Genomic DNA, 13,668 nt, shown 5'->3' with positions numbered 1-13,668 from the left:
TCATTTAGAAACATTAACATTAAGGAATTTAAAAAGCTAAAATATGCGCATATGTTATGTCAGCATCATGCAATGTTATGACTTGTGATATGTTGGTGCTAAATGGACGCTTAAAATGTATGGGAAAAGACAAAAATTCCCAGAGAACGTCTTTTTGTTTTTATCATCCTCTTCATAACTCAGGGACAATAACAGTTTGTGAGAATCTAAATATCCACTGACTGTGTTTTGTTTATTTGTATTATTCAAGGGATAGTTGGTTGAGTTCCAGCAATGAGGTCTTATATTGTTTACCAGGACACTACATCTGAATGGTGATTTAAGCGACTTGGACCTTGCCATATATAGAAATGTTGAAATGCAAGTCCCCACTGTAACTTGATATCGGTTATTTCATGCATAGTGAAGCATGTAATGTACAGTGACATCTGAATGAGGTTTAGCCTACAGGTTCAAAACAGGCCAATGATTTATATACACAAAAGTACAAATCTGTTAAGACATATAAGGATATCTATAACTCAAATAAAGGTTGAAAGGGTCATGCCAACTACATTATTAATCACAAATATTTTTAAATCATTAGTTTGATTACAACACAAATGAGTTCTGTGTGTCTGTGGGCACAATACTGAGTGTACAGATATCATTTCAGGAGGATTATTATGCAGAAATGTAACTACAAACAGGCTGTAATTCATCATGTAAACCTAAGAAGGATGACAAAAACACAAAATGTCAATGATCATCCAAATCTATGCGAATAAACCAATGTTTAATTCCTCCAGCAGGAGGCGCACATTAGTTATAAACACAACAGGTAGGAGTGTAGTGTGCGTGCGTGTGTGTTTGTGCGCGCCCCTGTGCGTGTGAGAGAGGGGCAATTTGGCGTTTATATAATTAGGATTACAATCTAATTTCTAAAATATTCTATTCGTTTCCATTTCTGTCTGTTACGTAACATGTAATTACATTCTCTGATTCGCGTTAGATATTATATAAAGTAATTGCATGAATGGGAAAGTCGCAGAGAAGTTATGGTGAGATTGGCCCCTCCCACCGTACACGTCACCGAGCGCTCTGACTATAAAATACAGCGCGAGCGAAATAAACCTGGCAGTGAGCTGAGTCGTAAGCGGGAGCGCAAATATGCAGAACTGACAGGAAAGTTTGTAAAAACACTTTAAAAGCGCTCGTTTCAGAGAAAATGCAGATTGGACAACGTGACGGTGAACGTTTCGTTTGTTTCAAAGGTGAAATGATGCAGGTTTGAGGATGTTAAGGGATTATTGTGGGATGTTTATTTGGAGTAAGGTTTCAGTATGGACTCTCGTGGAGAAGAAAGACTCAGCACTTGAAAGGACAACCTGGAGTTCGCTCTCATTATCCATTTAAACCCGTTTAACTGAGCTGGAACTGTGTTTAGTGTGAAGTGTTGGAGAAAACATCATGCATTTGGCCAGAGGACTGCTGTTTTTCCTTCTTTTTAACAATCTGACCATGAGCTTCTCCCTGTCAACCTGCACCACGGTGGACATCGACCACATCAAAAAGAAACGGGTGGAGGCTATCAGAGGTCAGATTCTCAGCAAACTAAGGCTGACGAGCCCACCCCAGACCCTGGCCCATAGCAGACCCGCAGACCCTCAAGTGGTGGCCCTATATAACAGCACAAGGGATCTGCTGGAGGAGTTCGGACGAGACAGACAACAGAGCTGCGGACAGGACAACACTGAGACCGAGTATTACGCCAAAGAAATACACAAATTCAACATGATCCAGGGATCCCCTGAAAACAGTAAGTGGCCGCAAGGATCGTATAAGGAGATCTAAAACTGGACACGTGCATATAGACGGTTGCGATTCATGGCATTCAAACGAATTATCACACATGGGTACTTTAGGATACTTACAGTGACGCGTTATAATGATGGAATAATGCTGTTGTATAAAGATTACAGTTTATGAAATTCACACAATATCGGTAAAACGATACGAGTTCACTATAGGATAAAGATATTAAAACAGGATAATTTGATCTAATCTAATGATGATATAATATATATAATGCACAGAAATAATGACCGCTTCTGTTAATCGGCTATTAACCACAATAATTGCGCCTAGCCGATATATCGGTACACTGAATATGTAACTTACATATGAATAAAATTGACTGCTTAAATGTGTTATAATGTGAAAAAGATGTAAACTTACTTATAGTGCTCTATTTTCACACACTAATTTTGTACTTAAGAAGTAATAAAGAATAATGTTGTTTAGTACATTAAGATAATCTCAAGAACATCTAAGTTTACTTCTCTGTGCCGTTTTGGGGCGCCATGGGTGTGAAATAAAATGTGCTAAAATGTATTTAGGTAACACTTGTTGTAAACTTGAACATGCACTGTGAAAAAAATTGCTATGCCGGTAACTTAATGTAGATTTATATGTATATAATTAACATTATATTAACAAGTCTTTGAGATGGAATTATAAAGACAGCCTCGTGCAGGGCATTCTGGGAACCAGAAATCCTCATCAACCTTATTCTGTTTATTTTTTTCAGATTTTGGTTCCCAGAATGCATTCTACGAGGCTGTTATTTTAATTTTATTCTGTAAAGATAAAGACTTGTTAATGTTTAATGTTCATTTAAATTTAAACAATCTGTTGCCAGTAAATAACATCAATTTAAATCTACAGTAAGTAAGTGGTAAACAACTGCCAGTGAGTTTGTAATTAACAGTGTATCTTTGCATAAAAGTTAGGTTCAAGTTTAATAAATAATAGACGTGTTAACTAAATACATTTTTAATACAGAAATAGTATGTTAAAAGTGCATTTTAGTTCACATTCATGGTGTCTCAAAATAGCACAAATAAGTACACTAGATCATCTCAAGAAGTACTAAAGAAGATTTTTTAGTATATTAAGTACAAAATTAGTGCACATAAATAAAGCACTTTAAGAACACTATGGAAATGTACTACATTTTTACCTAAATCATTTGCCACATTTTAAAATAATGTAAGACACATTTACAAGTCTTTTATAAGAGCTCTCTATCTATACGTTGTTGTTGTTGGGCCGACTCGAGTTATGGCACTGCACTATTCACACAAGCCCGCCAAGAGGAAATATACTAAAGAGCACATGTTTAATCACTTCTGTCGATAAATGGGATATCTTGGCATGTGAAAATGATTTCATATGATTAGTTTGGTCTATTGGTTCATCTGAGGGTTAGTGCGGAAGAATTTCCACTGATTTTCCATGCGTCTCTGGTTCCAGTTCAAGTTAAGACGGCCCCCAGATTATCTGAGGACACAGTGAGTTGTGCGAACGTCTTTCTAGTTTAGTCTATTTTGCTAGATAGGCTGATTGGACGGTGAAAGTGTAGAGCTGTCCAACGCTAAGATGAGCGAGAGGAGACACAAGAGAGCTGATGGGATTCAGAACCAGACTGTCTATTACAAATAAAATCAGTCAGTAGTTTTCCAGGGAGATTTCACTGACTTCTGTGTGAAAAACATGCTATATTAAAACCTCTATGACATGATCACTTTAAAATCAATACTTTATTTGAGATTACACTGATAACACTGATTTAACACTGGGATTCTTTTGTGAACTTAAAAACTTCAATATATAGTTTAGGTGTCTTAAACTTTCCCCTATATGGTGTACCTCTTAAAACTTTCTGCAAGAAAATGATGACATTTATCTGGTATAATCCTCAAAGATACTCTTATGGAGGCATTTGGTGGTTCTTCGATGGTTTTGCTTCAGTGCAAGCACTGGGTCTGCATTAAAAAAATTAAATTCTGTCATTTTCTCATCCTCATGTTCTAGAACTTTTTTCTGATGAACACAAAATAAGAAATTTTGACAAATTATGGTAAGCAAACAGCTGATGGTAACCACTGACTTACATAGTAGGAAAAACAAATTCAATGGAAGTTATTGTGATAAATAATGAAGAAGATATTTTGATAAATAATCGTAAGCACACAGCTGATGGTAACCATTAACTTCCATAGTAGGAGAAACAAATATGATGGAATTCAATGGTTACAATCAGCTGTGTGCTTACCATCATTTACTAAAATATAATCTTTTGTGTTCATCAAAATAAAATAAAAAACTCATACAGGTTTAGATCAACATGAAGATGAGAAAATGGTGACAGAATTTTCATTTTTGGGTGAACTATCCCTTTAAAGTGTTTTAACACATAATCTCCAGTGGGAGACACATGCTGTAGATTGGCAGCTGAATCTCTTTTCATTATGCAGTTCTCAGTAAATCCAGTACAGGAGAATCTGATGGTCATCACCACAGTGATAATGTATGTACACGTAAGCTGATGGCTTTTTCATACGTTTGCAACATGTGAAATCATTTACATATTTTTACTTTTTTTGAAGGCGGTCAAGAAGCGACTCTGCTCCGATGCCTCACGCTTTTCTCATTCATTTCTAATCAGTCCTGCCAATAAACTCTCTGATACTTCTGCAGTTTGGTGGCATAGGGGTTTAACACATTCTTATCTTCTCTTTGTATATCTGAACACATTTTTGCCATTCCAGACCTGTTTGTCTCTTAACCAGTAATAGAGCGAGATTCTTTCCATCTGTACACCTGCGCTTCACCCTCTCATACTAGATTCATTCATGAAGATAACATTATCTTAGACTTTACGTTAAATGTCTGGTGATTGTCTCCTGGTTAGCAGTATGTATGGTTAATGGTGGCTGTATCAGTCAGACATTGATCACTGCTGTGGATAGCACCGCTTCTGATATGTGTATCTGTGAGAAGATGATGTCATTTCCAAGTAAAAACAGAGACTCACGTTTGCTGGCCGAAGCGCACGAACGCACACGTTTTCTTCTTTCTCTTCAGCTCTTGTTTCATGGTCACGTGAGATGTGGAGAGCTGCATTATCTCATCTCAATGTTGAGGGCTTCCAGAGTACCGCTGCTCTCACAGTAGTCACTCTGTCAAACAGTCACTTAACACGGGTCATGACCTGCCCCCAAAATATTTACCACATCACCTCATTTCATGTCGTACTTGCCACTTGGCACAGGACATGGAAGAAAAGACACAGAAGCAAAAAATTATCGTTTAGATGTTGCTTCTCAATTTCTCAGGAGATTTAACAGTTTATATATCAATCATATGCATTAATGTAAAGTCTCAATAATAAGAAAACATAGCTTAACTTCTTTGAATTTTCAATTTCAGATATCTTAACAGTGTTTGGGATTGATGAATTCACACATACTCTGAATTCTGCTGGGTTATTTTAAACCCAATGCTGCAAATATTGGAATGAAAACATGTTGGGTTAATAAATAAACCTATGCTGCGTTGTTTCAACTCATGATTGGGTTAACAACAACCTGTGTCCAATTTTAAACAACATTGGGTTAAAAATGTACCCAGCAGATTTTAGAGTGTTTGTGAAATTAACCCCTTTACAAAAACGTCTCAATTTACATATGTAACCCTTGTTTCCTGAGAAGGGAACAAGACGCTGCGTCACAGTAGTAAGTTCCGTCGAAAGGGAACTGAGAAAAAAGGAGGCCGAGACTCGAACTCGGGCACTTCCAACTGAATGTCAGCAGCTCCGACGTTTCATTAAGATTTAACATTTAATGTGTTATTGTCTGTATTGTCTGTTATTTATCCCAAAGTTTCGGTTTGGTTCCTCAGTTAGATGCGTTTTTGACTACTTTCGTCTTTAAACATTGTTTCATCTGTGTTAAACGTGAATATAAATGTCTGATCATGGCCTCGGCCAACCTTCACACAAGTTTTGGTGTATTGACGTTACTGTCACGACCGGTTTACACACCGGATAAATAAACTAAAGAAGAACCCAAACGCAGACACGAACTACAAAAATAAACTTTACTTTTATTAAAACAGAACATAAATACCCACGAGGGGGTAAAACAGAATATAAACTAAACACTGGTAAGAAACGTAACATAAACTGGAACAAACAGGAACTTGCAACAGAGCACACGGAGAACATGAAGCTCTGACATACAACAACGCACACACCCCACACAGAGAACACGAGGGCATTAAATAGACACCACATCAATGGGGAACAGGTGAACATAATTAATCACGTAAGACACGAGTACATAAGGGAGTAGGGTAAAAGTGACAAGACACTGGGAACACGTGTCACACATACATGATGTGAAAACACACGTGTTCCCACATAAACACAATGCTGCCATAATCTTGCCAACATCCGACCTGGACTATAACCAAAGTCAGGCAAGACCATGACAGCCACAAAACACTGGGAACACGTGTTACACAGACATGATGTGAAACACACGTGTTCCCACGTAGACACAATGCTGCCATGATCTTGCTCTCTAACACAGACCTGAACCTATACTAAGGTCTGGCAAGATCATGACAGCAACAAGACACCGGGAACATGTGGAAACCACGCACACAATGTGATTCCACATGTCCCCACACAGAACATAATACTATCACGGTCCTGCCAGATGCACTCAGACCTACATCTAGCACAGATGTCTGACAGGACCGTGACAGTTACCTTGATTTTTTTTTCCTGTTTTGTATGTATTTCAGATTGTACTTTCTGATATCTTAATATATTTTCCAGAATTAGTAGCAAAGTACTAAAGCAGATCATTGTTACACTCTTTGTCCTGTTTTGAGCTGTACGTCTCTTTTCTGTGACATCATCGGTGATGTGTCCAGAACGTCCTAGAACTTTCCCAGGAACTTCTGGATAGTGTCACCTGACCCGAGACAGCTTGGTGAGAAGGAACATCCCAGTCACCGGATACACGAATCAAGATGTTGGACGCCTATACAGTAGATTCTCTCTGTGGTGTCTGTGTTTAAAGTCAGGTGTAAAGTATCTTACCGTATACACCTTTAATTGACAAAAATCACATTAGAGACTGAAAGATAAATGACTCTTAAGCCAACAGTGGATGGACAACAACATACCAATGTAATGGAGTCACAGCACAACAGAGATGTGTGAGATCAGACTAGTTAATAACAACTAAACCTGCTCTTGCTCTATAATAAAAACATGATCTGATCTTTCTAGAAAGTTTAGGAAATTTGAATGATACCATTTGACCCGTATTTGATAGCCTAAAACTAATTTTAGTATTTGACCTGAATACCAACAACACTTGCGCTTACGTTCATGGAACAATTGAGCAGCGCGCTTGAGCCGGGGCAAAAATCAGCCATAATGTGAAATCCACATAAAAACATGGCAGTGGGAGAAATGAGCTCATACAGAAGGAAAGCAGAGGCTTGATTAGAATTTCAAATCTCTCTCGGTAAACACAAGAAAGATACATGAGGCCAAAATCTTTGTTTAACAATCATGGCTTTGCTGCCTTCTAACAAAGAATCGAGATAATAACAAAGATGCCACAGGTCTGTTAGGATGAACCGAGATATTGGATATATAACAAGTTATTGGGGCGAAATGCAATGGCTGCTCTAGCGACGGAAGTCCCGCCTTCTAGTTAAAACAGCCAATCATCAATGATTAAAGATTAGTGATTGTCGGTGGGAGAAGCTCACCAGCCTTTGCACATGTGCAGTAGCCAAAGTAACTTGGGAAAATGTGAGCTTAAAGGGGACATTTCACAAGACTTTTTTAAGATGTAAAATAAATCTTTAATGTCCTCAGAGTACGTAAGTTTTAGCTCAAAACACCCCACAGATAATTTATTATAAGACGTTAAAATTGACACTTTGCAGGTGTGAGCAAAATGTGCTGTTTTGGGGTGTGTCCTTTAAAATGCAAATGAGCTGATCTCTGTACTAAATGGTAGTGCCGTGGTTGGATAGTGCAGATTAAGGGGCGGTATTATTATAATAAGATCCCTTTCTGACATCACAAGGGAATCCAAAGTCAATGATCTATTTTTTTTACATGCTTGCAGAGAATGGTTTACCAAAACTAAGTTACTGGGTTGATCTTTTTCACATTTTCTAGGTTGATAGAAGCACAGGGGACCCAATTATAACACTTAAATATGGAAAAGTCTGATTTTCATGATATGTCCCCTTTAAGATACCGAATGCATGATAAAGTTGATGTCAGGGTAACTTGTTAGTTGTTGGTCAGAATGATGTTGTTTTATTGAAACCTTAGTGACTCATAGAAGGGAAAACAGTCTTCCTCATGTATAGTAGTTGGTCCTGATGATAAAAGATCTATCTGAAGGTGTTGCAAACATAGCCACCGAGTGCAGAGACCTTCCTAAAGAGACTTTGCTTCTGCAAGCATCTTTATCCAAATAGATACAAGTGACCGATGCCCGGAGCTCTTCATGTGACCAAAGTGGAGTTCAATCTTAGCATGTCATGATGTAATACTCCTGACCAGACTAAAAATACACAGCACACATTTATTATTTACCAAATTTATCACAGATTGTGAAGGTATGATGTCTTAATATTGTGTTTTTGGAACACATTTATTGTTTAGAGAACTGGTGGAGTTTAGGTAAATTTGCTTGTTTTTTTTTAACTATTAGATCAGAATTTATAATTGTGCAATATGTTTTACATCAGTTGCTACTGATTATGAACAGCATGATCTTGGTGTTCCTTTCATTCAGACAGTGTGCTGGCAACCTAAAGGTCATGAGTTTGATTCCCACTTAATGTTTGGCTTGCACTGTAACGCCTCGGATAAAAGCGTCTGCCATATTCATAAACCAAAAATTGATTCAGAATATTTGGAGATTTTAATTTTTTTGTTTCTCCACCGCACTTTTTGGCAAATGAGTTAACTGTAAATGTTGCACAAGATTGCGGTCACTTAACAAGTTCGGTTAAATGGTGAAGTTAGCTGTTAAGCTTCTTGGCCCTTGTTTTATCATTTTTGGCTGATTATCCGCTAAGTAAGGATCTTTTTAAATGTATTCCTGTTACCTACGCTGTACAATATCACCAGTAATTACAAAAAAACATCTTTCCATTTTTTTCACTAAATTCTTTTTAACCGTATAAGAAGGTGGAGATGTGTGTTGCATAAGCATGTGGTTTGCAGGAGATATGCAGAGCGCGTCTGTACTGCAGGAGCTCAGCTGGCATCATCTCTCAATATTACATAAATATTCCACATCTGACTCGCCAACCAGCCGGTCAGGAATTCAGTGGATTGCTAATGGATTGTGGTCTGTCGTCAGTCTGCTCAGATTCTACAGAACCAAGCCAAGGAAAAACTTTACAGTTCTAAAGTTCATTTCAAAGAAAACTTAAACTGAACGCTAAAGCTCAACAAAACAAAAGTCAAATGATCAGGGAGGTGAGGATGAGGAGTTCAGATGCAAAACCCATCTGACATGTTTTCTTGTAAATTAGCAATTTCTTTATCAAGCTCTTATGTTTAGGTTCAGTAATTTCACTTTAATGAAAAGGCAATGAAAAGTTTATTAGTCAGTAATTGAAATGCAAATTTGAGTATCTTTCGCTGCAAAACCCTCTAAGTGCATGCTTTTTTAGCAAAAACATCCACTTCTAAAAAAATCCACTTCTTCGGACAAGACATAATAAACCGTTGAAAATCACTAAAGATGTAACTAGAACCACTCCAAATGATTAACGTGTAAAACTGAAGAAACTGAAGCACACATTAGAGGGCGCCGTGTTGCATATCACTGCCACAGTCAGGTTGTATTCAAGTACACAAAGGACCCAAGTTTGAATGTGATCCACTGTTGATTTGTGTACTGTCACTCATCCAATCCATTTTTCCTGTACTGAGAAGGCTTTGCTTAAAAATTGTTGTGGCGTTTAATGGATTCTGCCAACAAAATTTCAGTATGGCCTAATGCTGGGCTTTGAATCGGATTTGCTAAACGTATAATACGCGGCGAGAGCACTCGTCAGTATCATGATCTCAGTTTTGACGGAGGTGACAGATAGATATTATATAAGTGTATTTGTGAGTCACTGTGTGTGATTTTGAGCTGTTGATTGTTTTGTGTTGATTTTTTGTGGATTTGTCTCCACAAAATAGCAACTAGGCTATCTTTAGTTTTAAATGTGTTGCTAGATCAAAGAAAACTTTACAAATAAAGCCTAAATTTACTGACCTTTGACCTGTCGTATTACAGATGACCTTCCTTACTGTCCCAAGGGGATTACGTCAAAAGTTTTCCGCTTCAACGTCTCCAGCATGGAGAAGAATGCTACCAACCTGTTCCGGGCAGAATTCCGGGCGCTGCGGGAGCCCAACTCCAGCGCCAAGAGAAATGAACAGCGAGTTGAGCTCTATCAGGTGTGTAGCCTCTCTGTTCTTTACTTTAGTTCAGCTTTACTTTCAGTATGATCATATAAATATGTGTGTTCATGTCAGCTCAAGACTGTTATGGGTGCCGAACACTTGAAAAATATCAGTTCTTCATTGGAAATGTGTGGTTATTTTCACAGATATTCACTAGTCAAGGTTGTTGTTGGGAACCTCTGCTTGCTTTTGCTTGAATCACATTGTGAATTTATTCAGAAACACATCATCCGCAAATACTCTGCAGTAATGCTCGGATGTTAAATGAACGCGGCGTCACAGATTGTGTCTATGAACACTGTATTTACGTAAATAAGTTTGATTTTCTTAAAAGTGAATTAACATAAACTTGATTCAAGCATGTTGAACTGTTGTACATTATTATATTGTGTATATCCAAAAATATTTTTCTTTTTAAGAAAAATCATTTTTAGAACATTGTGCAACCGGATATTTTTTCAGTGTATGAATGAATGTGTCCCGCTTTACCCAAATTAAACATATATTTCAAATGTAAAGCCAATTGACTGAAGGACTCTCATTATAATCCTCTGTACATACTGTAGTCGTATCATTGCTATAAATGCTACTCAGCTGGTTTCGATTGCCGTTTGGAGGTCAGATATTTTGGGTCAAGTTGTTGTCTGACATAAATAGCTGGACAATTTTAGCTTCACTATTTATGAGACTATAGCCAATGTGTGTGTGTCATAGTGAATAAAGTGGACAGCGGTATCTTTATATACATTGTTATATTTATATACGTTCATATTTTATATATATACATATACATCTACATATACATACATACATACATACATACATACATACATATATATTGAATGTGTGTGTATTTATATATACATAATCTAATACATAGTAAACACACATACATGATGTTAACAAAAACTTTTATTCTGCAAACAAGTAGTTGTGATTAATTATCATGCAGCCCTAATATAAAGCATGTCTTATAGACGGTTTCATCGGATGCACGTGCGTTGTCGTGGTTAATGCCTCTGGTTGGAACTTTACTTCAGGTTTCTGTTTGTTTAATGGTCTGACTAGTGGATAATATGATCTCTGCAATAAATACCTCGTCAAAATTACAAATGTTTTGGTTTTCATGAGGGGAGACGGCAGCCTGGATCAGCATTATGTAAAGTGAGGTTTGGCAGCCGATCTGTCGTTAAGATTGGATACATTATTGTACACATTTTACACAGCAACGTTAGCTCAGTGTTGTTTTTTTATACGCTTTAACTATGAAATATGAATACGGTACTTGGTCATTTCAAATCTACTTATTGTTTATTTAGCTTGTTATTACAAAATAAACTACTCTAAAATGACTTTGTTGTTATTTATTCTTAGCGGAGTTTACCGGAAGTTACGTGTTGACCACGAAAGCCGTTTGTTTATGTTGTTACTACTGAAACCGTCTTTACACAAGCCATGTTTCCTAAAGTTTTATCCTGTCAGACTAAAGTCTCATAATCTGAGATGAGGAGCATCAAAGTTTGATTTCACATTGATTTTCACATCTTACTCTGTGAATATTAAAGATATCAAGATGATATTTTCACAGAGTGTACTTTACATTACGTAGGATATAAGGTTGCGACTTATTTTAATAATCGATTAATCTGACGATTAATTTGTTTGATTAATCGACTAATCGGATAAAAACGTAACTATTACTCAATTAGTTTGTTTACTTATAGCTAAATAAGGCATTAAAAGAGTGTATTTGTGTAGAAGTGTACTTTCAAAAGTCCCACACACTACTACAGACTGAGTTTTACTAATATAATCTTTTTGATTTTTTAATCCTTAAATAAAAATGTTTGTGTCATTTAAAAAAAGGAAAACATCTTTAAATGTCAAAGTATAAACAAACAAAAACGTATTGAGTCTTCAGGGATGTGCTAGCGAGGGCATTTTGCCACAGATTAATAAACTCATTTTAATCTTGAACCTTGATGAACATTAACATTATTCATTATTAACAAAATAAATAAGCCGCTATGATATGAACGTGAACAAATGTCATTATCAAATTTTATTGATTAGTTGTTGCAGGATGAATTTATGTAAACCACAAATAAAATACTTACATAAAAGTCACACATAACAAAAATACAATAGCATGTGATTACTATATACTTTTTACTTTTATAGTTCAGTTTTTAACAAATACATAACTATATTTAAATAAGAGAGTAATTTTGTATTTGTGATTTAAAACTTCCTAAAATCCCTATGGAGAAATCCAATAGGAACATGTTTCCGGAAGGTTGCTGTCTGAAGAAGTGGATGGTGTGGTGAATGTGATACTACAGTGACATGACTTTATCATACAACACTTCATTTCTCAGATCTAATGTTGACCGTGTGTTATATTCATATACTGTACGCTTATGTGTTCAGATCTGATCTTTATTCCAGGTGCTAATGGATTATACAGAAGAACATTTCTACCATTCATGTGAACAAAAGAAGCATTCTCAGAAACTTCTTTCACAGGCTGATGACTTTAACCGCAATATAAAACTAAGACTCTCGCTTCTGGGAGTTGTTATATAATATATGGAGGCCATTATTTTAACTGCTTGTGTGTCTGTAAGTGTTGTATTTGTCTCCTCACCGATCTCCCGTGAGAAACATTCACCGCTTTCCAGCGTTTGTCTCCGGATCTCTCTTCTTCTTCTCTGAGAGAGAGAGAGAGTTAGGGTCACAGAGGGCGATCAGACGGGTGGGTGTTTGGAGTCCAGACGCTGACCCGGGTTTATTTGTCAAGGGGTCTGCTCTCTACCGTGGACCCCCGCCCCCAGTCTCACCGGATGTTAGATTAGATCCTTACAGCATTCAGAAACCCAGAGTCAAGCTGTTCCCAGAGTTCACACACTGATCCCAGTTTATCTGACAGACTGAAGTGTTTGTATGATGTGAAGGTTATTCACTGTTTCTAAAACACTTTTAGTGCACAAATCAATAAAAGTCATTTTAATCTCCTCAACGCAGACACAACTCATGCTATATACAGTCGATGAATCTTATAATAGATGGTGCCTCATTTATAAAACTCACTCATTGGATTATTTTCTATAGAAACAGTTGGCTGTTGAATGTGATGTATGTGTGGTGATCTAAAATGATTTGTCAGTGAAATATTTTGGCTATACAGCATTATAGTGGATCATAGACTGAAGCTGAATCACTTTTTCCATACCAGCAGAATACAGAAGACTTTGGCTCCAGGCTGCTCTGGTGTCTGGATTTACCGCTGTCTCTCTCTCTCTCTCTCTCTCTCTCTCTCTCTCTCTCTCTCT

The 13,668-nt window shown here is 37.0% G+C and overlaps 1 protein-coding gene across 2 annotated transcripts in view; it reads left to right on the top strand.

The window, feature by feature from the left end:
• Positions 1-1,113: 1,113 nt before the first annotated feature.
• The window catches only part of tgfb3 (transforming growth factor, beta 3), a 38,091-nt gene continuing 25,536 nt past the window's right edge, over positions 1,114-13,668 (top strand). For both annotated transcript variants that reach the window (XM_055173142.2, XM_055173143.2), the window contains exons 1-2: positions 1,114-1,798; positions 10,167-10,330. In XM_055173142.2, coding sequence (XP_055029117.1) covers positions 1,450-1,798; positions 10,167-10,330 — 513 coding nt within the window. In that variant the 5' untranslated portion in view covers positions 1,114-1,449. The remainder of the gene's footprint in view (positions 1,799-10,166; positions 10,331-13,668) is intronic.

The sequence above is a fragment of the Misgurnus anguillicaudatus genome, chromosome 7 (assembly GCF_027580225.2).
Source record: "Misgurnus anguillicaudatus chromosome 7, ASM2758022v2, whole genome shotgun sequence".
In the NCBI taxonomy this organism is placed as follows: domain Eukaryota; kingdom Metazoa; phylum Chordata; class Actinopteri; order Cypriniformes; family Cobitidae; genus Misgurnus; species Misgurnus anguillicaudatus.
This window is presented reverse-complemented; position numbering and strand designations above follow the sequence as displayed.